General features: G+C 34.4%; 1 protein-coding gene across 1 annotated transcript in view; it reads left to right on the top strand.

Annotated features, from left to right (window-relative positions):
* Window positions 1–21,909, top strand: part of Pink1 (PTEN-induced putative kinase 1) — a 136,225-nt gene that overhangs the window by 41,543 nt on the left and 72,773 nt on the right. The window contains exon 4 of the mRNA XM_090391945.1: window positions 15,087–15,285. Within this exon, the coding sequence (XP_090248071.1) occupies window positions 15,087–15,285 (199 nt within the window). The remainder of the gene's footprint in view (window positions 1–15,086; window positions 15,286–21,909) is intronic.

Below are 21,909 nucleotides of genomic sequence, written 5' to 3'. Positions count from 1 at the left end.
TGGCAAGGGGGGATGAGAGGGGGGAACCCATGGTGGTTCCCTCTATCTGCTTATAGATTTTGTTTTTCCAAGAGAAATACCCAGAGTTAATGGCAAAGGAAAAGAGATCTAAGATGTCAGATGGAAAAACGTTTTCTAAGAGAGATAAGGTGTCAGTTAAGGGAATATTGGTAAACAAAGAGGAGATATCAAAGCTTACCAATATGTCTCCATTATTCAAGGTTAAATTTTCTGTGAGAGCTTTAAAGTGGGTCGAGTTTTTTATATAGGAAGTGGACCTTCCGTTGAAGGCGGGTCATAGAGTTGGCCAGCTGTTTAGACAGTCTGTAGCAAGGTGCATTGGTGGCATCTACTATAGGCCTGAATGGGGAATTGGGTTTGTGGATTTTTGGTAAACCGTATATTCAGGGGGGACGGGAGCGGAAAGGTTTAAGTTTTTTGGTGACGTCAGGGGGCCAGGAGGTTACTTTTTTAAGTAAGATTTTTAATTTCTTAACTTGTGTTTTTGTGGGGCCGTGTTCTAGCGGGATGTAGGTAGCGCGATCACGGAGGATAATGTTCATTTTACGATTGTATTCACTGGTGTTAAGAATGACTGTGGCATTACCCTTACTGTTGGAGTGGATTGATAAAGTTTGTGATTTTAAATTTAATTTTAAATCATTTTGGTATGATCAACTTTGATATCACTTCTGTCTTCTTCACCAGTATCTCCTTAAATGACACCACTTTTCACACTTTTAAAAATATTTTTCCTCTGATTATTACAGATCTCTACTCCTTTGCCATCTATGCAAATTACTTTTCTTGAAAGAACAAAATATACAATAATGTGTTCTCCTTTCTCACTTCCTTAGGTGATGAGGGAGAACTCATTGAAAACCTTTCAAAATTTTCAACTCTTGACCACATCTCTGCTTAAGCCTTCTATCTATATATCTTATATATATATATATATATAAGATATATACAGGGTGTTCGGGATAAATTTGACATATTTATAATTAATTATATTTTTCCGTAAGTTACATGTATTAACACACACTTCTCTTCATTTAAAAGTTTGGACCCTTCTTCATTCATATACAAGATGTCAGAAAGGATGGATAGCTGGAACCCACCTGAATCATGGAAGAGAATAACTTGTATCATGATGATTCGTGCCCGCCATCAAAATAAGGATATTACGACTTCTGCCCAATGCTCCCTGAATACAGTAAAAACAATCAGGCATGAACTAGAGACTTGCAATGGTGACTACGAGGATGTAGCAAGAAGAAAGATCCCTAGCAGACGATCTGATTGCGTTCGTACAGCAGAATTCCTCGCAAATCTGCAGGAACAGGTGTTGAAGAACCCTGGCATTGGAATTCGGGCTTTGTTCGTGGAGTTGCTAACTGTAGTCAAGCCCTGGATAACAAGGGTAGCCAATGGTAGGCCGTATGTATGGCAGCAGGATTCGGCCCCTTGCCACACCTCTGGGAAAAGTCAAAAATGGTTGTCTGAAAATTTCTACGACTTCACCAGTCCAAATGTTTGGCCTCCAAACTCCCCAGACCTTAACCCCATGGATTATTTTGTATGGGGCGCAGTTGAAAAAGACACCAATCGCACTTCCAGTAATACAAAAGCCCAGTTAATGGATAAAATTAAAACAGTTTTTGCGGCCCTTCCCAGGGAGACTGTAGCATCAGCTTGTTCGAGGTTCCGAAGCAGAATTGAAGCTGTGATCGATGCTAATGGTGGTTATTTTGAGTAAATCTTGTTGATAGTATTGTAATTAACTCTGCCTGTAATGTTTTTTTGTCAATTCATTAAATTTAATAGATACAAAGAAGATTTTCTTTTTCCTTACGAAACTGTCAAATTTATCCCGAACACCCTGTAGATAGAACTGATGTGCTCTCATTTTGGCCTCATGATCTAGATACATTCCTCCTTCATTTTAACAGTAGTATCCTAGAATCTGTTTTACCATAGGAAAAAAAAGCATTAACAAAAGTTGAACCTTTATGACATCAATGACATGTCTTCCAAATGGTAACCTCTTTTACAGTATACAGAAAACCTACTCACACCAGCTGATGCATTCACACATTCTCAGCAAAAAATAGCCAGAATTTTGTAACAGTACATTCTCTGCATTATCCTGAAGCCCTATTCTTCCTTTTATTAGTTCCTCGTCTATATAGAGTCCTTTGTTCCTGAAAGTTTGCATGCTATGGACATAATGGAAAATCAGCCAACACTTCATGAAAGAATATAAAAATATCTGTAATCATTTTAATCCACCTTCTCTTTCAACAGCCTAATGGACCATTTAGATGTAATGCTTCTATTACTAGGTTTCTCCATCTGTCTCTGTAATAAGCTGCATCTGTGTAAAGTGTTCATCTAGCAGTCTTAAGTCTTTCATTACTACATCCATCATGTTTGGGATTTTCTTGTCAGTTTTATTTGTAATGTACTTGTTTGATTAACTGGTTATCTGCTCTCCAAACCAGACCATGCCACTCAATTCTCTTACTTATAAATGATAAAATGTTTTTTTTTATAAACAACTTTTGTACTTTCTTATTATGTCTTCATTCATACAGTCCAGTATTTTGATTGTTAGATGGTCCAAGAATTTTTCTTAGTACTTTTTCTTTACAAATGTGATTAGTTTTCTGTTATGACCATGTTTCCCAACCATTATTGGTTAATATTGGTTGTAGATAGCTTAAATAGTTTTTCTTTGGATTTTCTTGATAATATTCAAGACTTGTAAAATTGCAAAATATCCATGATTGGTTGTCTCATGTTACTATTTCTGTCTCTCTCTCTTGATGTATATCATTGTAGCTGCTAATAATGACTCCTAGATAGTTAAAATTATCTGCTTGCTCAAAGATATAATTATCAGTAATCAAGTTGGATGGGGTTTTGATGGGGCTTTAAAATGCACATTACTTTCTTAGTCTATGACAAGATCCGTAGGCTTATTTTATTTGCCTTCATTAAATTAGACAGTTTGTATAACAGCCTGACAAAAGTCTTCAAGGATAACAATGTCATCATCATAAGCCAATGAGATGTTGTTCCCATTCATTTCCATCTTCCTTTGTTCATTTAGGTCTGTGTGACTTTCAATTCTAGATTGAACAAGGTTGGCAAGAGAGAGCATCTACTGGGCAGAGTTCAGATTTTATTTCAAAACTTGATGAATACAGGGGATAAAAGGTGTGGCAGTTGTAATCACCACACCCTCTGCAAGGCATTTTATTCGTAGTATTCTAAAAAAAAAAACTCATGTACCATAGGTACATGATGAGTTTTTCACTCTTTCCCTTCTAGAAGCCATGTTAATACTCTCCTGTGATGGTTGAAGCATATAAATTATTTTCCAGATCAATGTAAATATTTTGTAGCAAGTGTCCAAAAGGGGGGGGGGGGTCTGTAGTCTGATTATCATAGGGTATTCTTTAAAAATAGGACACAGTATGGCTGTATTCCAATAAGTTTTTTTTTTTTTTGCCATCAAGTTGATGATGAGTTTCTGCCGTTAAGGGGTGTCCTAACGATTGGACACCCCTTAATGGCAGAAACTCAATTGGAAGTTCTGCTGTAATTTTATTATTATCAGCTGCCTAATTTTTAGTGCTTTAATAACATTCCCAACTTCATGTTGAATTGAATTTTAACAGTATTGATGCGAACACAGATTGATAAGAAAATAACTATTTATTAACTTAAAAGCTAATATTTTGCTGGTATTATATCTAGCATCTTAAGAGCACACAAACAAAGTTTGTTATAACAACGAGACAACCACAAACTGGTGTAACAGTGGGACTAGTATAAGTAATTGTAGCTTGCAACACAAGAACCTAATTAGTTGCCATCTAAGTTTAAAAATAAAAATAATAATAATAAAATAAATAAATAAAAACCGTAGTCCAAAGTTTTGAAAAATACTAGTCCAAAGTTTTGAGAGGGGAAAAAAAAAAAAATTAATTTGGTCTTAGGATCACTGTCTCCCAAATCTTTGGGATTTATACAGCCATATTTATTGAGGTTTGGAGTATGTTTTAAGGCTTCTGTTGATTCCAGGAACAACCTCTTTCTGACTTGTAGAAGCTTCTGTGCAGTACTTTTGTTTTTTTCCAATTGATCCTGTGTGCAGGGGTATCCAAAGCATGGTCTGCCAGAACCGACTTGCTATAGCGAAAGTGCCTGATATATTTTTTGTGTTCACTGAGGCGGATGTCCACAATTCTTCCTGTCTGTCTGTAGTAAGCTCGATGACATGAACAGGGCACTTCATAGACTCCTGGATGTGATAAAGGAGTGAATATGTCCTTAGGTGAACAGATGAGAGTTGCCCATTTCACAAAAGGTTTAAATACGGTGCATGGTTGGTTTTTGTTAAGCACCCTAGATATCTTTTCAGATGTGCCTTTAATGTATAGGATAGTGATAGTTTTGTTGTAGTCTTCTGTGGTAGATAGTGGAAGGGATTTTTGGATAGCATTTAGTATTTTATCTATCTTATGGGGGTTATAGCCATTGGTCAGGAAGGTGTGACACAGGTGAGAAAGTTAGTAGTGAGATCAACGTTGTTGGAACAAATTGCTCTAGCTCTATGGGTTAGTGTTTTTAAGATACCATATTGTTGAGACATTTACACAAACAATCACACCATCACCATAAGGGTGATGGTGTGATTGTTTGTGTAAATGTCTCCCTGTATGTGTGGGTTTTCTATAAACTGAGAATGATAAAGAATGCCTTCTGGAAGACGTGTGTCCAGGAAGGGTAGGCAGTCATTGGCTTCTAGTTCCATTGTTAAGTGAATTTTAGAGTGCTGGCTGTTTGGATGCACTAAAAATGTATTCGATGTGTCTGGGCCATGTGGCCAAATAGCAAACACATCATTAACATAGCATAGCCAGAGACTAGGTTTGAGAGAGGCTGTGTTGATAGCTAGCTTTTCCAGATGTTCTATGTAGAAGTTGGCTGGGGGGGGGGGAGGATCCCATAGCTGTCCCATCTAATTGTTTGTATATTTTCCCTTTCCATGTAAAATAACCTGCCTATACTGTGAATTTAAATAGCTGAAATACATCAAGGGGAAATTGTGAATTCATTAAGTGTTTCAGTTAATGGTACATTCATGAATTATGAGGTGATATCAAAACTCACCATTAAGTCTGAAGTATTTAAGGTGTGGTTTTCTAAAATACTTTTTAGATGGGTAGAATTTTTAACAAAAGAGGGAGAATTGTTTGTGCAAGTGGCTAGTAGTTTGGCTAAATGTTTAGCTAGTTTATATGTAGGACTGTTTATACTATCTACAATAGGGCATAAAGGTGTACCTTGTTTGTGAATTTTTGGAGCTCCATATATCCTGGGTGTTTTAACGTGAAAGGGTTTGAGTTTTTTGACTGTTTCTTTTGGCCAGGAAGTGACTTTGTTTAATAACTTGCACACATTCTTTTGTGAGTTGGTGGGATCTCGAACTTTGTTTGTGTGTATAATAAATTTAGTTTAATCCTTTATCCAAGTGTGTGCAAACAAAGTTTGCACCTGAAAATATCTTCAGGACTGGGGTAAGGTGGTGCAACACTGGGAGACTCCTTGCAAGAGTGGAGCAAGCTACCAACACTTCTATCTCAGTATCTCCCATAATGCAAAACACATCTCCTTGCAGATATGTATAATGTTATGCATTAAATGGGAAAGGCCACAACCCAGACTAGTTTCGACCTTTATTGAGGTCTCTTCAGTGGGAGCCAGGCCCAAGTGGAGATACCAAGGCAGAAGCATTAGCAAGGTCATCTCCTCCTATAGGAGCTGCCAAACGGTGTGCCACCGTTTTATTAAATTACTCTGGATTTAGAGAAAGATGTTGAAAGTTTATTTTTCACTTGGTCAGACTATAATAAATTTAGTTTAATCCTTTATCCAAGTATGTGCAAACAAAGTTTGCGCCTGAAAGTATCTTCAGGACTGGGGTAAGGTGGTGCAACACTGGGTGACTCCTTGCAAAGGTGGAGCAAGCTTTCTCTAAATCCAGAGTAATTTAATAAAAAGGTGGCACACCGTTTGGCAGCTCCTATAGGAAGAGATGACCTTGCTAATGCTTCTGCCTTGGTATCTCCACTTGGGCCTGGCTCCCACTGAAGAGACCTCAATAAAGGTCGAAACTAGTCTGGGTAGTGTCCCTTCCCATTTAATGCATAACATTATACATATCTGCAAGGAGATGTGTTTTGCATTATGGGAGATACTGAGATAGAAGTGTTGGTAGCTTGCTCCACCTTTGCAAGGAGTCGCTGGTTTTGCACCACCTTACCCCAGTCCTGAAGATACTTTCAGGCACAAACTTTGTTTGCACACACTTGGATAAATGATTAAACTAAATTTATTATAGTCTGACCAAGTGAAAAATAAACTTTCAACATCAAAATATAAAAAGATGCTGGATATAATACCAGCAAAATATTTGCTTTTAAGTGAATAAATAGTTATTTTCTTATCAATCTGTGTTCACATTAATACCGTTATAATCCAATTCAACATGTGTGACGAACACATAAGCCTTTCCACACGATTCTCAACTTCAGTCAGAGATGGCTCCTTAATTGTGAGTTCAACATTTTCTAAGCATTGTACAGTTTTTTCTTTCTTTTTTTTTCATCTGGTGGTGATGACTTGTTTAGTAGTCTTTCAAAATATTGTCTCTATTCCTTAATTTCCTTTTCTTGGGTAACCAATCTCCTTGGTTGTTAGTCAGTTATTTGAATTTGTATATATTCTCTTAAGTATCCCACTACATCTAAACATCTTTGAGTTATTTGTATTTTCAATTTCTTAATTAAGTTTTTCTCTGCTAGCCATTTCTCTCAACACAGTATTTTACTAGGTAAATTTCGGCAGGTCCTATAATCTCAGTATTTTTTGGCAATGGATTCTGTAGTATTTTTCAATCTCATTTTATTATGTTTCTCTATAGCATCTTTACATACATTATTGAAACATTATTAAACAAAGAAAGAAAAACATTATTTGTTTTTCTTTCTTTGTTTATGAAATGAAGGATATCTTCTGCACAATGAGTAATAATATTTTTAATTCTAGTGTATTTATTTTCAGTTTCTCTTGGGTATAGGGAGGTTTGAATATTCTATTTCCTGCTTTATCTTTTCTACATATTGTATTGTCATCACATGCTTACATCCTCACGTTTTTCATTAAATCAATTAGTGTTTCTGTAAACAGTTCTCCATTTGATAAAGTTTTAGCTGGAAATGTGCTGTTATTAGGTAATGATCAGCATCTGCATCAGCTCCTTGAATACAAGACTTATGTATGTCTTGTACTATTATTTATCATTACATAATTTGTTTGTTGGATGCTTATTTTCCATCTGCAGAGATCCAAGTTTGTTTATGGATATTTTTTCTGAGAAAGTATGCTTTCCTAACTGTAAGCCCTCTGAAAGATGCCAACTAATAGCTCTAATCACATTGTCATTACTAATGTCATGCAGACTGTTATCTTAATCATGACTGTGGACAGTCAAGTCGAGCTGACCATGCCTTACTCTTCTAGATCTGACTGAGAAGCTTTTTCTATAATCTATAGTTGCCCTGTCCTTAAAAATCAGCATAATTTAAATAAGTATGATTAGGCATCCTGAGTTACATCCTAGGCTTCTTGCTAGAACCATAGAGAGTGGCTTTCCTAGGACTCTTAGATTTTAGTCTGCTTACTTTGTGTTTCTTATATGTTACTGCTTATATTCTATCCCTAAAGATGTCTCTGTGACAGACAGACAAAATATTGGGAGCATTAAACTTGTTTATTTCATTGCTTTTGACATTTTCATTCATAAAATGCGAGTTCTAACTAACAGCACAGCATAAACAGAATTAAATGCCCTCCTCCCCCTTAGCAACCTTATCTATTTCCTTTTTTTAAAAAAAAAGTGGTGGCTTCCACCCACAAAAATTTATCTGTAAATAAACCTATAGCACATTTGTACAAAAGGTGGGCTGAGGATTTTCCCCCCATTTTTATTGATTTTATATCTATTTTTTATATTTTTACATAGTCTGGAAATCCTGCTCTAGAGACCAAACATGAAACTTTTTAAGCCGCTTCAGACCTTCATTAAGCAGCACAGTAGTCTCACATCAGGCAATGAAATTCATCTCCCATCTGAATGAACATTATCTTTTGATGCATCTAGGAGTATATAAAGTAACTAAGTGCCATGTGCCTGTTTTAGGTAGACAGGAAGAACTTTCCACATCTTCCTTGATTAACATAAATACATATAATACTATCTATATGGCTAGCAAACCATGCATTTCGATACTCCTTCACACGGGTTTAGATGGAAGAAATTAAGCACCTCATACTGCTAAAATTTGAGAGACTATTTTTGGAATTATCAGGATTGAAGCATGCCCAAAACCTGAAGTATAGCTACCTTGATTTTCCCAATGCGACTATACTTACACCCATTGATAATCAAGGAAAAGAAGGAGTAGCCATAGTATTCAACACAAAATACGAGGCTAATCTTCTTGAATGGCAGTCAGTCTCAAGTAGAGTAATGTGGGCAAATATGAGAATGGGGAACTGGACAATGAGACTTATTTGTGCCTATGGTCCCACAGAAGGTTCTACTAAGGTAGAAGTGGAGGAATTTTTTGAGGTTTTTAGAAAAAGCAACTGACACAATGAAAAAGGAAAAGTTGGTCCTTGTTGGGGATCTAAATAGCAGAGTAGGAAATGATTGTGAGACATACAAAAATATTTTGGGAAAATTTGGAGAAAAGAGTAAAGCTAATAATAATGGCAAACATCTGTTGGATTTCTGCTCAGGACATGGAATGGTTATTACTAACACCATGTTCCAACATAAAAATGTGCACAAATTCACATGGAGAGAAGAGGTAGGAATAATAAAAGTCTCATTGACTATGTTATTGTTGATAGCGATGTTTTCTCCCTGGTGCAGGACACCAGAGTGTATAGAGGATTTGAAATTTGAAGTGATCACTATTTAGTCTTGAGCAGGATAAAATTGAATTTCATATGGAAAAGAATGACATGTAAAAATGTTTTGAAGCGAATAAAAGTTGAGCAGCTCTCAGATGTGAACTGTAGGCTAAAATACACAAAGATTATTGAAGAAAAAATGAAAGAGTTTGAGAACAGGAATCAAACCTTGGAGATTCAGTGGCAAACTCTGAAGAAAACATTGATTGATTCTGCCAGAGAGGCATGTGGTGAGGTTGTCTACAAGGATAAAAAAATCAGAACTCCCTGGTGGACACAAGAAGTTAAAGAGGCAGTGAAGGAAAAGAAGAAAGCATATCAAAAGTTCCTGTCAAATAAGTCAGCTTGTGCTCTTAGAGAATACAGAGACAAATGTAAGAAAGCTAAACAGTGTGTAAAACTAGCTAAACCAAAGTCATTGGAGGACTTTGGCAAGAATATAGAAAATAAATATCGAGAAGGTGGCAAAATATTCTGCAGGTTGTTAAAGAAGCTTAGGAATGGAGGAAAGAGTTCTGTAAAAGGAGTTAGAGATGATAAAGGTGGCATGAAAACTGGAGAAAAATATATCCATGAAGTATGGAGTAATTACTTCGAAAAACTGCTAAATGAAACAAGCAGTGATGACAGCACAGTGGTAAAAAATACTAACCAGGCATGCAGGCAGGAATACATATCCATACTTGAAGTAGAAAAAGCAAACAAAGTCTTGAAATGTGGAAGCAGCAAGAGTAGATGATATTCGACCAGAAATGCTGAAGTATGGTGGTATAAGAGTCTTACAGTGGCTGCACTGCATAGTTCAGAAAGCCTGGACAGAGGGACGAATTCCCGATGATTGGAGTAGAGCTCTCATAGTACCCATATATAAAAAGGGAAATAAAACTGAATGTGAGAATTACAGAGGTATTTCCCTACTGAGTGTTCCTGGCAAGATTTATGCAAGTATACTTGAGAAACGGTTGAGAAGAATTGTGGAAGAAAAGCTTGGTCAAGAATAAGCTGGATTCAGGCCAAATAGAGGCTGTCAGGATCAGATCTTCACTTTACGACAAATAGTCGAGAAAGCATGGGAATATAACAAAGATCTGTATTTAAGTTTTGTCGATTTGGAAAAGGCATGTGATAAGGTGCCAAGAGAGAAGCTATTCAATATGCTGCAGTTATATGGTGTCAATGGGGCATTATATCAAGCAATACTTAGTCTTTATTTGAGTTGTAAGTCAGCAGTTAGAATTGAAGGACGTACAGGAAGATAGTTTAATGTTAAATCTGGTGTCAGACAAGGATGTACATTATCCCCTCTGTTATTCATTATCTATATGGATCACATTATGAAGGAAAGTGGTATTAAACATGATATCAAAATTGGAGATGCTGATGTCAGCTCTTTGCTTTATGCGGATGATGTTATACTTCTAAATAAATCTGCAAGATTCTCTGACTAAATTGAATAGCTGTTGTAATAGATATGGTATGAAGGTCAGCAATAAAAAGACAAAGACAATGAAAATAGGCAGAATCATTGAAAATGTCAACTGTGTTGTGAATGGAGAACCTGTGGAACAAGTAAAACATTTCAGCTACTTAGGCATGAGTTTTACTGAAGATGGTAAATTAAATATAGAAATAGACAACAGAATCAGCAAAGCTGGTATGGTGGGATGTCAATTGAATAAATTCATATGGAATAAGAGAGAAATTAGTCGGAACACTAAATTAGCTGTATACAAGACAGTGTTCAAACCAGTTTTAACTTATGGATCTGAGAGCTGGGTCAGAAGTAAAACAGTTCACCAAAGACTAGAGACTGCAGATATGAGAGTCCTGAGAAAGATTAGAGGCATGAACAGATGGCAATATCATATTAAAAACGAGGATATTACGAAAGAACTTGACATTGTCAGCATCCAGGAATGCATTAGCAGAGCTAATCTCAGATGGTATGGTCACTTAAATAGAATGGGAGAGGAAAGATTAGCAAAACAAGTGTTCTCTGCTAGGTTGGCAGGAAAATGACCCAGAGGAAGACCAAGATATAGGTGGATTGATACGGTACAAAGTGCCTTAGACGATAGAAATATAAAATCTGATAATGTTGGAGTATTGACAAGTAACAGACTGATTTGGAGGAAAATTGTAGATAGGAAGTTAGTAATGATGTAATTTTTTTCATGTAGTACTATCATATCCTGTACACCCCTTGTGGGTACATGGCAGGAATTGGATGATGATGATCTGTCCTTAGGAAAAACCATGATAAGTGTTAGTTCTTTTGTTATTACAGTTTCAAATTGTTTCCTTAGTTACTTTGAGTGGATTTTGCATCACAGATATTGCAGTAGCTAAACAAATTATATTCATTATTCTTATGTGACATTTAGTTACTGCTGCAAAAAATTAACATAATCACCAACACCTAAATTCTTCTACACCTTGATTTTAATCACTGTTTTGTAATATTAGTTTTATTATAAATAATAAAGTAACACTTAAAACCATAGTGAAATCTTTAATTAATAAAAGGACAGATATTTCATACTAAAATTAACAATACTTCTTCAGTGTCTGTAATAGGAATGGAATACAGGCAAATGTTCGTTGGATCACCTATTAAAATATAATTGTTACCACGTGCTAGGAAATAATAGAAATAACAAATTTAATCTATTAAGATAAATGGTTTTTTACATAAGATAAAAGTCTCCCAGATCTTTGAGAGAGACATACAGTCATTTCTATTTAAATTCGGTCAGTGTAAGATAGTTTCACGACTTTCTTTTAATAAGCGTTCATATTTGAATTTGCATCTATGGAGTAGAACTGCTTTATCCCACTGGTCACTATGAGTAGAGTCAATACTGTGCTGTGCCAGACCAGACTTCAGAGGGTTTGTTATAATCAATATAATATTGATGTTCTTTTATTCTTTTTTCCAAAGACCGCCAGTTTGTCAAAATAAGAGACATCGCATTTGCAAGATATTTGGTAAACGCCAACCAAAGATAGAGAAGGCAGTTTATCCTTTGTAGAAGGTAATAAAGAAGAAATTTTGTTGATAGGAATATATGTTGGAATCAGTTGATACTTTTCCAGAATTCTACCTATAGGTTCTGAGATTCCTGGAACCTACGGAATAGGAACTCTGCGGACTGTTGAAGAAACTGTAGGTGTTGGAACATAAGAGTCAAGTATCTGCTGGATTTGATTGGAGTTGTAATCATTTGATTCCATTAACTTTTTAATGATGGAAAGTTCTTGTTGTAAGATTATTGGGGAAGAGCAAACTTTATGCACTCTATGAATTAGAGATTTAAGAATGCCAAATTTTTGAGATATGTGGTGCGCAGATGTTTTGTGAATGTATCTACCAGTAAAAGTGGGTTTTCGAAAGAAGCTTGTAGATTAATTACCAGAAGACGTTCTAGTAAGCAGGATGTCCAAATGGTAAAGTACCAGAGTTTTCTTTTTCCATAGTGAATTGGATGCGAGGGTGAAAGTTATTTATCCATTGTAGAAAAGTGGAAAGTTCATCTTCAGTGTGTGGCCAAACATCAAAAACATCATCAATGTAACGTTACCAAATGGATGGTTGAGGATGAATGGATGAGAACATAGTATCTTCGAATTATTTCAAATAGTAGTTTGCCAAAGGTGGAGACAGAGGGCTACCCATGGCAGTACCTTCAATTTGTTTGTAGATTTTGTTTTTCCAACTGAAATAACCTGAGTGGATGACATATTTGAATATCCTTGCAATATCTGGAGGGTAATCTTCATATAATGAATTGACTATGTCGGTTAATGGGATATTGGTGAACAGAGAAATGATGTCAAAACTGACTAATATTTCAGAATCTATAATTTTTATATCCTTGATTTTTTTTATATAGGATCTGGAATGACCAGTAAGAGCACTTAAGGAACGTGATAATACTTTTGCAATCTGATAAGTTGGAGACTCAATGCAATTTACGATAGGTCGTACAGGACAGCCTTCTTTATGGATTTTTGGGAGTCCATAAAGACGAGGAGTTCTTCCAAAGTAGGTGCGTATTTTATCCATGTAGTTCAGATCCCAACTTATAACCTCATCAAGTAATTTATTTAGCTGTTTAATTTGTGAATTAGTAGGATTACGTGTGATCTCTTGGTTGGTCGTGGTGTCTTCTAATAGGCTGGATACTTTTGTCTCATAGTCAGTCTTATTCATAATTACAATAGCTTTTCCTTTATCGGTCTTAGAAATGGATATTGTATTATCTTTTCTTAAAGAAGTTAGACCTTTAATTTCTGCATTTGATAAATTGCATGGAGGTAATTTGCTTTTGAATAACGAAGTTGCAACTTTAAAACGTAGTTTGTTGGCATCTTCGCTAGGAAGTCCTGACAAATTGCGTTCTATATTATGCAAGAAATCAAGATAAGGAATGTGTGAAAGAATAACAGCAAAATCAAGGCCCTTTGCTAAAGCACTAGTTTCAGCGGTGGATAATGGGTGATCGGTAATGTTTACAATCCATTTATTTGTAGACATACTGTCAGAGGTAAGGTTTTTCTTTTGCTTGTTATATAAAGAGTTGTATTTTTGCATAAGATTTTGAAGATTTCTCTTATAATACCGAGATAAGGATTGTTTTGATAAGCGAAGAACAATATCCAATAATTCTTCATTAAGAACAGCTGAAATGTCTTCTTCGAGAACTGATATAGAATTGATATTAGAAGCTAATTCTTTTTTGGCAGTATGAAGTTGATTACAAATTAAGATAAAACTTCCACGTATATAAATAGAGTGGGCTCCAGGAAACCGAATTATTTCTTTAAATCTAGCGAAAGTGGGAATAACTTTAGTATCATGGCACTTTTTAGTTATTTATTATTTATAGGGTTATCCGTTGTACAAAAGTGGAAAGTTCATCTTCAGTGTGTGGCCAAACAGCAAAAATATCATCAACGTAACGGTACCAAAGGGATGGTTGGGGATGAATGGATGACATATTCAAATATGTCATCCAAGGTTATTTCAGTTGGAAAAACAAAATCTACAAACAAATTGAAGGTACTGCCATGGGTAGCCCTCTATCTCCACCTTTGGCAAACTACTATTTGAAACAGTTCAAAGACTATGTTCTCATCCATTCATCCTCAACCATCGCTTTGGTACCATTACATCAATGATGTTTCTGCTGTTTGGCCACACACTGAAGATGAACTTTTCACTTTTCTACAACGGATAAATAACCTTCACCCTCGCATCCAATTCACTATGGAAAAAGAAAACTCTAGTACTTTACCATTTTTGGGCATCCTCCTTACTAGAACGTCTTCTGGTACCTTATCTACAAGCTTCTTTCGAAAACCCACTTTTACTGGTAGATACATTCACAAAACATCTGTGCAATAAAAGAACATCAATATTATATTGATTATAACAAACCTCTGAAGTCTGGTCTAGTGCAGCACAGTATTGACTCTACTCATAGTGTCCAGTGGGATAAAGCAGTTCTCCTCCATAGATGCAGATTCAAATATGAAATCTTATTCAAAGAAAGTTGTGAATATCTTACACTGACCGAATTTAAATAGAAATGACTGTATGTCTCTCTCGAAGATCTGGGAGAGTTTTATCTTATGTAAAAAACCATTTATCTTAATAGATTAAATTTGTTATTTTTATTATTTCCTAGCACTTGGTAACAATTGTATTTTAATAGGTGATCCAACGAACATTTGCCTGTATTCCATTCCTATTACATCTTACAGACACTGAAGATGTACTGTTAATTTTAGTACGAAATATCTGTCTTTTTACTAATTAAAGATTTCACTGTGGCGCAGGTTCCACTAAAAATCAGTTTTATTATAAATCTATAAGTTATCTGTTCTGTGAACATCAATAATACAAAGTTTTATCATTTACATTTATTTAATTAAGGAAGCTAAAAACAGTGGACTTGGAGTAAGAAAATTAACTTATTACATGTGCATTTTTGGAAGCAGACATCATTTCGTAATTTCATTTATTACAGCAGGAACAGCTCCAGTGTATATGAATGAGAGTTGTAGATCTCAAGAGTTTCCTGTCGGACCTTTGTCTCCATATAGTCTAGCTGTCAAAATAATGTTTAATTACAGTGCTGAGTCAAATGCGTCTGCCATCTGGAAAGCTATGCATAAAGAAACTGTGCCAGCCAGAATGACACTACCTTCTAGAGATCCACATAACTTGTAATTTTTAAGTTATTTCATAACTGATTTTGCACTTAAGGAAAAAATAATTTTCATTTTATAGAAACTGATTCAATATTGCACATTTTTATACACTTTATGATATTCATAATATGAACATTATTTCAGTATTATATAATATACTGATGTGTGGAGAGGAGATACATTTCTCTTATTTTATGAAAGTAGCTATCCTCATGGTACTGATATATAAAATAGCTTATAGTATTTAACAATACTATAAGCACATTTAAATGATTGATATTAAGAAGGAATTATATTGTTTTTTATCTTTTATTCATGCTTTAGTAAACAATTCTGCACATCAAATATCTTTACAACTAGAATATTTGTAATCAATGTTCCAAGGTATTTGAAAGAAACTATGCTTTTAAATTTCAGGTTATCAGTGGTAAACTGTTCATTTTCCTTTTTGATTGTGATTTCTGCATACAAATATTCAGTTTATCCTTGTTGATTTGTAAACCTAGTTTTTCAGCAGTAGTTTTTATTTTCTAAATGTTGTTCTAATGTCTTCAGCATTTTCTTCAACTAGACATGTATCATCTGCATATTCTATTACTGTTCTGTTTGTATTATCTTTAATGTTCCTCAAATACATTTTTCTAAAACTAAATTAAAAAAGGCTGAAAAAGGACATGGTACTGAATAATTCCATTAGCCAGTACCATGTATCAGCTGTCAGCGTGCAAATTTTGATTAAACATATTTATCTTATGAAGCATTCCCAGTTCAACTAATGCTCCCAAAGGCCTCTATGAATGCTGTCATATGCTTTTCTAAAATTTTATAAATAAAATATGGACTTGCAGATTATATTTCCATTTTTTTCTAGTATCTGTCATATAAAAATTTGATCAACTGTAGATTGATTTTTTTTTCAGAATTCTGCTTGATATTCACCCATATTTTTTTCATAGGTAAGATTCTTTTTAGTATAATATTAGACAAAATTTTGTGACCTGCTGAAAAGTGCAGCATCCCTCTGAAATTTTCAAATTCATTTTTGTTCCCTTTTTATATATTGAAATGATTAGTGCTTCTTTCTGTTCTGAAAATATCTATTTTTCTCAAATTGAAGTTACCAGTTTATGTATGTGTAATTAATTCACTTCTTTATGAAACTTCTCTGACCATATTTGATAAGTGTAGCTATGATTTCACCAGTACCTGGTGCTTTGTTGTCTTTGAGCTACTTAATACTTTCTTTTACTTCAACTAGTGAACATTTAAATATTTCTAGATGACAGGTATGATAAATATTCTGTTTAAAAGTCTCAACAGGTTAATCACAATTTAGGAGTTAAAGCACTCTCTCCATTTGTTTGCTATTTCATCTCTGGTGTTTAGTTTATGTCCATTATTACTGTTGTTGATTATTGTCGTCTTCATATGTGAACCTGTTGTTTGGTTTCCAATTTCATAGAAAAATTTTCTAGGGTTATTTAATGTTGAAGAAATCCAGAAATACTTCATGTTTGTGTAAATTTTCTTTTCTGATGTTTGATTATTTTATTGGCTTCCTTACTGCTCTCTCTCTCTCTTTTTATCTCTGTGCAGCATGAATATCAGTTGATTTGTTAAGCCAATGCTTCTATCTTTTCTTTTTCTTTACTGCATGTTCATATTTTTCATTAAACATTAAAAAAATTGTATGTTGCATTTTACTTTAAAATGCAACATACAATTTTTCACACATATCCTAATAAGTTATTATAGGATAGCATAAGCTACCGTATAATGATTCCAAATTTTTTCATTATTCTCATTATTTTCTAGCTGCATGTTTTTCAATTTTTGTTTTAATTCACTCTCATATTTTCTTCTCCCTTCTGTTTTAACTACCTTGTTAATATTGCATTTCAAATGATTTACATATGCTGAAAAATATTTACTGTTTATTTTAACTTTTGGAATGCACTAATTAGAAAATGGTCACTATCAGTTTCTTTGAAACTCCAGGTGCAATTCCTGTCTCTTTTACTGGTCTATTTGATTAAATGTATATCCATCAGGAGATTTCTATGTATGTTTGTGTATATTCCTCCTTATAAATCTAGTGCTGCTTGTTATTAAATTCCTAGATGCAGCCAAATTAATCAATCTTCCTTCATTGATATTTGTCTCTTCATGAAGGCTTTAACTTCCAGTATTTTTTTATATATTTCTTTCCAATTTTTTATTAAGATCTCATGATAGGATGTTTATTTCCAGTCATGGAAATTCAGTTTTTTTTAGAATTCTAGAATTCATCTATTTCCTCATCTACAGTGTCTGTCGGTTGCTTGCTGCTTATTGCTCTTTACACCAATGAGATGTATGAGGCCACGAGTTTAGTGCACCATCCTCTTCGTTCCAGTGCTGCTTCTCTTGCTCTTTCCCAGCTCGACCATCCTAGGTAATCTTTGATTATCATCTAGCGGCATGTCATTTTGGATCTTTCCCTCTTTCTTTTACCATCAGGCACCCATGTCAATGCTGTTCTTGTGTGTTCTGATGTTGACATTCTCAATACATGGCTTATCCATGTCCATCAGCATTTCTTTAACTCTATTGTATTGGTTTGGTTTTTGTTTTGTTGTATATTTCAATATTCGAAATTTATTTGGCCAGTAAATTTTGAGAATTCTGTGAAGACATTTTGTTTAGAAGGCATCGATTTTATTTTCTTGTTGTTTGGTTAATTTCAATGATTCACTTCCATAAAGTAGTACAAATTTTACAGTTGAATTAAAAATTTGCACCTTTAAGTTTATTTTTTATATTTGATGATTTCCAGATTTTCTGTAAAGTTTTAAATGCGTAGTAAGTTTGCTCCAAGGTAATTAAAAGTGTTTGTCACTTCTACTTGATTTTCATTTATAAAGATTGGGTTATTCTTTTTACTGTTAATTTTTAATATTTTGGTTTTCTTCTCATTGATGTATAAGCCTATTTGTTTAGCAGTCTCCTCTAGCTTTGTTGTCTTAATTTTCATGTCTTCAAATCTAGATGATAGTAATACAGTGGTCATCAGCATAGTCCAAATCTTCTGATGTGGTATCAGTGTTCCATCTTATTCCAGTTTTCGGGTTTTTCAGGGTGTGCCGCATTATCTAATCTATGACAATGATGAAAAGTGTTCCAGACATGACACAGCCTTGCTTAACACCAGTTTTGAAAAACTTGTAGAAGTTGTTCCATTTGCTAGAATTAGTCATTTACTTCCATCATTTTTATCTTGGGCCTATACATGAGAGGTTGGCAGTCCCCCCCCCTCTAGTGTGTGTGTGTCATATATATATATATATATATATATATATATATATATATATAGGGTTACCAAGTAATTTTATAAGCTTGGTTATTTAACTCCTAATCCCAAGTAAGCAAACAATTAAGTTTGTGCCTGAAACATAGTTCAAGTCTAACAATGGTACAACACCAGGCCAACTCATTGTAAAGGTGGCTAAAGCTCTGATCACTATTCTTAGTATTTTCCCGTAACGTAAGGCACATCTCACTGAAAGATGTATACTGCAATACATTATGGGTGGGGTCACTACCCAGACCAGTTTCAACATTTTGTTGAGGTCTCCTCAGTGAGTAGCTAGACCCTAAATACCAAGGTTTTAGTAATACAGAGCCTTATCAACTTTACCTATAGAAGTTGCTGCAAGGTGTATTTTTATTTTTAATAAGATATATATATATATATATATATACACACACACACACACACACACACACACACACACACACACACACACACACACAAAGAAATAAGCTACATAGTACAGAGTGCCAAAGTCACACTAACTTGGTCAACTGTTAAGTGGCCTGACCTCTGGTGGAAAAAAAAAAAATTAGAAAAAACTTTACTACATCAATGCTAGAGGCCTGCTATTTGTTTGGCTAGAAATTACTAACAGATAAATTAGAACCAAAACAGTATTTATGGTGGTCAATACACAGTTGCCCGTTAAGTAATGAGATTAATTTTTACAGGACAGCCCTTTGAATAAAAATAATAAATGTGTTTATAGTTTTGATCACTAGTGTGTTGTAATTGCAGGTGCAACTTTTGAGTTGGGTGACACAGCAGTTTTTGTGTAGCAGCCTTTGAAGTAAGAGCGTGTGAGTGGAGCGTGCCAGAAGTTTCATCATGGAACAAAGAGCTGTGGTAAAATTTTGCTGTAAATTAGGAAAAACTGCTACAAAAGTGTACCAATACCTTTAAAAAATAAAATAAAAAAAAAAAGTACAGCGAGACCTGTCCGAGCCATGCACAGGTGTTCTGTTAGTTTCCAACTTTTAAAGAGGGGAGGGAGTCCCTGGAGGATGAACCACGTTGTGGATAACTAGTTTCTGCATGGACAAATAAAAAGGTGAGAAAGCTAGGGAAATTATTACCCTGACAGGCAAATAACCACTAGGCTACTTGTTGTACAACTTGGTGTCTGTAAGGAAACAGCCAGATTAATCTTGGAAAGAGATTTGCACAAGGAAGATTTGTTCAAGGTGCTGCACACATTGATACATGAATGGTGAGAGCACCGGATTGCATATTGTCAAATTTTTCATCCATATAGTTGATCGAGATCATGATGTGTTGCAAAGAATTGTTACCAGTGATGAACGTTGGTATTTTCAGTTTGATCCAGAAATGAAACGATAGAACGTGGAATGGCATGGAATGTCTTCTCCCTTGCAGAAGAAAGTCAGGTTACAAAAATCACTTGTCAAGACAATCATAATTCCCTTTTTTTTAATGCTGCTGAAATTATCCACTACAGATTTGTTCCTGATGTCACCACAGTGAATGGTCAGTATCATTTAGGAGTAACGCAATGTCTGGTTTGTGTTGGTTTATGTTGCATCACAATGCACTCGTGGACTGTGTGCTACTGTGAAACAGTTTCTGGCTTCGAAGTTGATCTGTGTGATCGAACTCTTCCCTCTCCTATTTGCTAGATTTGGCTCATAGCACCCATCTATAAAAAGGGAAATAAAATGTGCAGATAATATTCAGCAGGAATTTTCCTGCTGAATATTCTAGGTAAGATTTATGCACCATCTCCAATCTTATTTATGTATGGATTACATTATGAAGGAAGATTGCTTTAAACTAGCTGTTAAAATTGGAGAAATTCATACTCATATTTAATGATATTCATAAGAGATATGCTCTTTGCTTTATGCAGATGTTCTACTTCTAAATAAATCCAGTACAAGTCTTCAGAATTCTTTAATAAATTAAATAACTGCTGTAAAAAAATTGACATGAAAATCAGCACTAAAAAGACAAACTATTATTATAGAACATGGACATTTGCACTCTCAATAGAGAACTTGTAAAATAAGTAAATCAGTTTTTAGTGATAATGGCAAATCAAATATGGAAATAAGCAATAGAGAGAAATTAGCTAAAACTAAGTAGCTATATACCATATTATATTCAAACTAATATTAACATGGATCTGAGAGTAGAGATGCCAGATGTGAGAATCCTGAAAAAATTAGGGGAGTGAATGGGTGGCATCAATGGGACAATCATGTTAAAAATGAAAATGTTAGAAAGGAACCAGGTTAGCTTTCAAAGGAAAACATTCTTGGATGACAAAAGAAAAGACTCAGAGAAAGACTAAGATCTAGGTGAATTGATGCAATTAGAAGTATATTAGGAAAACAAAACATAAGATCTGACTATATTGAATCCTTGCCAAATATGACTAATCTGGAGGAAATTGTTGGTGAGAATTGGTGCTATGTGATTAATCATATCATAAATGCATAGACAAAAACAGGTCATTAGGTCATTGTCATAAATGCACTGGCACTTTGATAGGTTTTTACAAACTGTTCTGTCACTTGATAAAATTCTAAAAGAATTTCATCTTTATAACATAGATCTTTTTATCTTTACAACATAGATTCATTACAGACATAAGTGTTGCAAAAATAAACAATATTGAAAAGTAAAATCACCCACCTCTAAACGGTTTCAAATTGTGTTGTAAGTAATTATACAAACTTTCTAATGTTAATGTATGTCTTGTCGTTTCAAATGTCATTTTTATGATTAAACCAGTCCTGGGTTCAAATCTTAATTGCATACATACATGTTTTTTTGAAAGATGAGTTTTCAACTATCTTTAATCTCATTTTTCATTTTCCCTCCTGCAAAACTAATAATTTTTTTCTATTACAAATGTGTTGATATATAACACATTATGATAGATATAATGAACTGTCCCCTAAAATTTGATTTATATGAAGACAAGCTACTTTATTAAAACAAGCCAGTGGACCTATTACAACATAAAGGAAGATTGGAAGTGGGATTTGTTGTTAAAATTAAATGTTTTTGTTTTCTCCTATTTATTAGTAGCTCAGATGAAAATATTCATCTTATATAAGATTGGCTAGAATCTTTTGACATTGTCATCTAAGGTCAACTATTTTATTTATTTTTCAGTAAATTTGGTAGTACATAGCTGGCATCAAAAGGCAGTTCTAGATCAGAAAAGATCATTCTTTTCTATGTAATCATCATCATTCACTTTTATTTATTTTCAGACTTGATCAAGACAATTTTTTGGTAATCAAACCTAGTTATAAAAA

Source organism: Typopeltis vanoorti, chromosome 4, assembly GCF_054136105.1.
Source record: "Typopeltis vanoorti isolate ZY-2024b chromosome 4, IOZ_Tvanoo_1.0, whole genome shotgun sequence".
Classification (NCBI taxonomy): Eukaryota; Metazoa; Arthropoda; class Arachnida; order Uropygi; family Thelyphonidae; genus Typopeltis; species Typopeltis vanoorti.
This window is presented reverse-complemented; position numbering and strand designations above follow the sequence as displayed.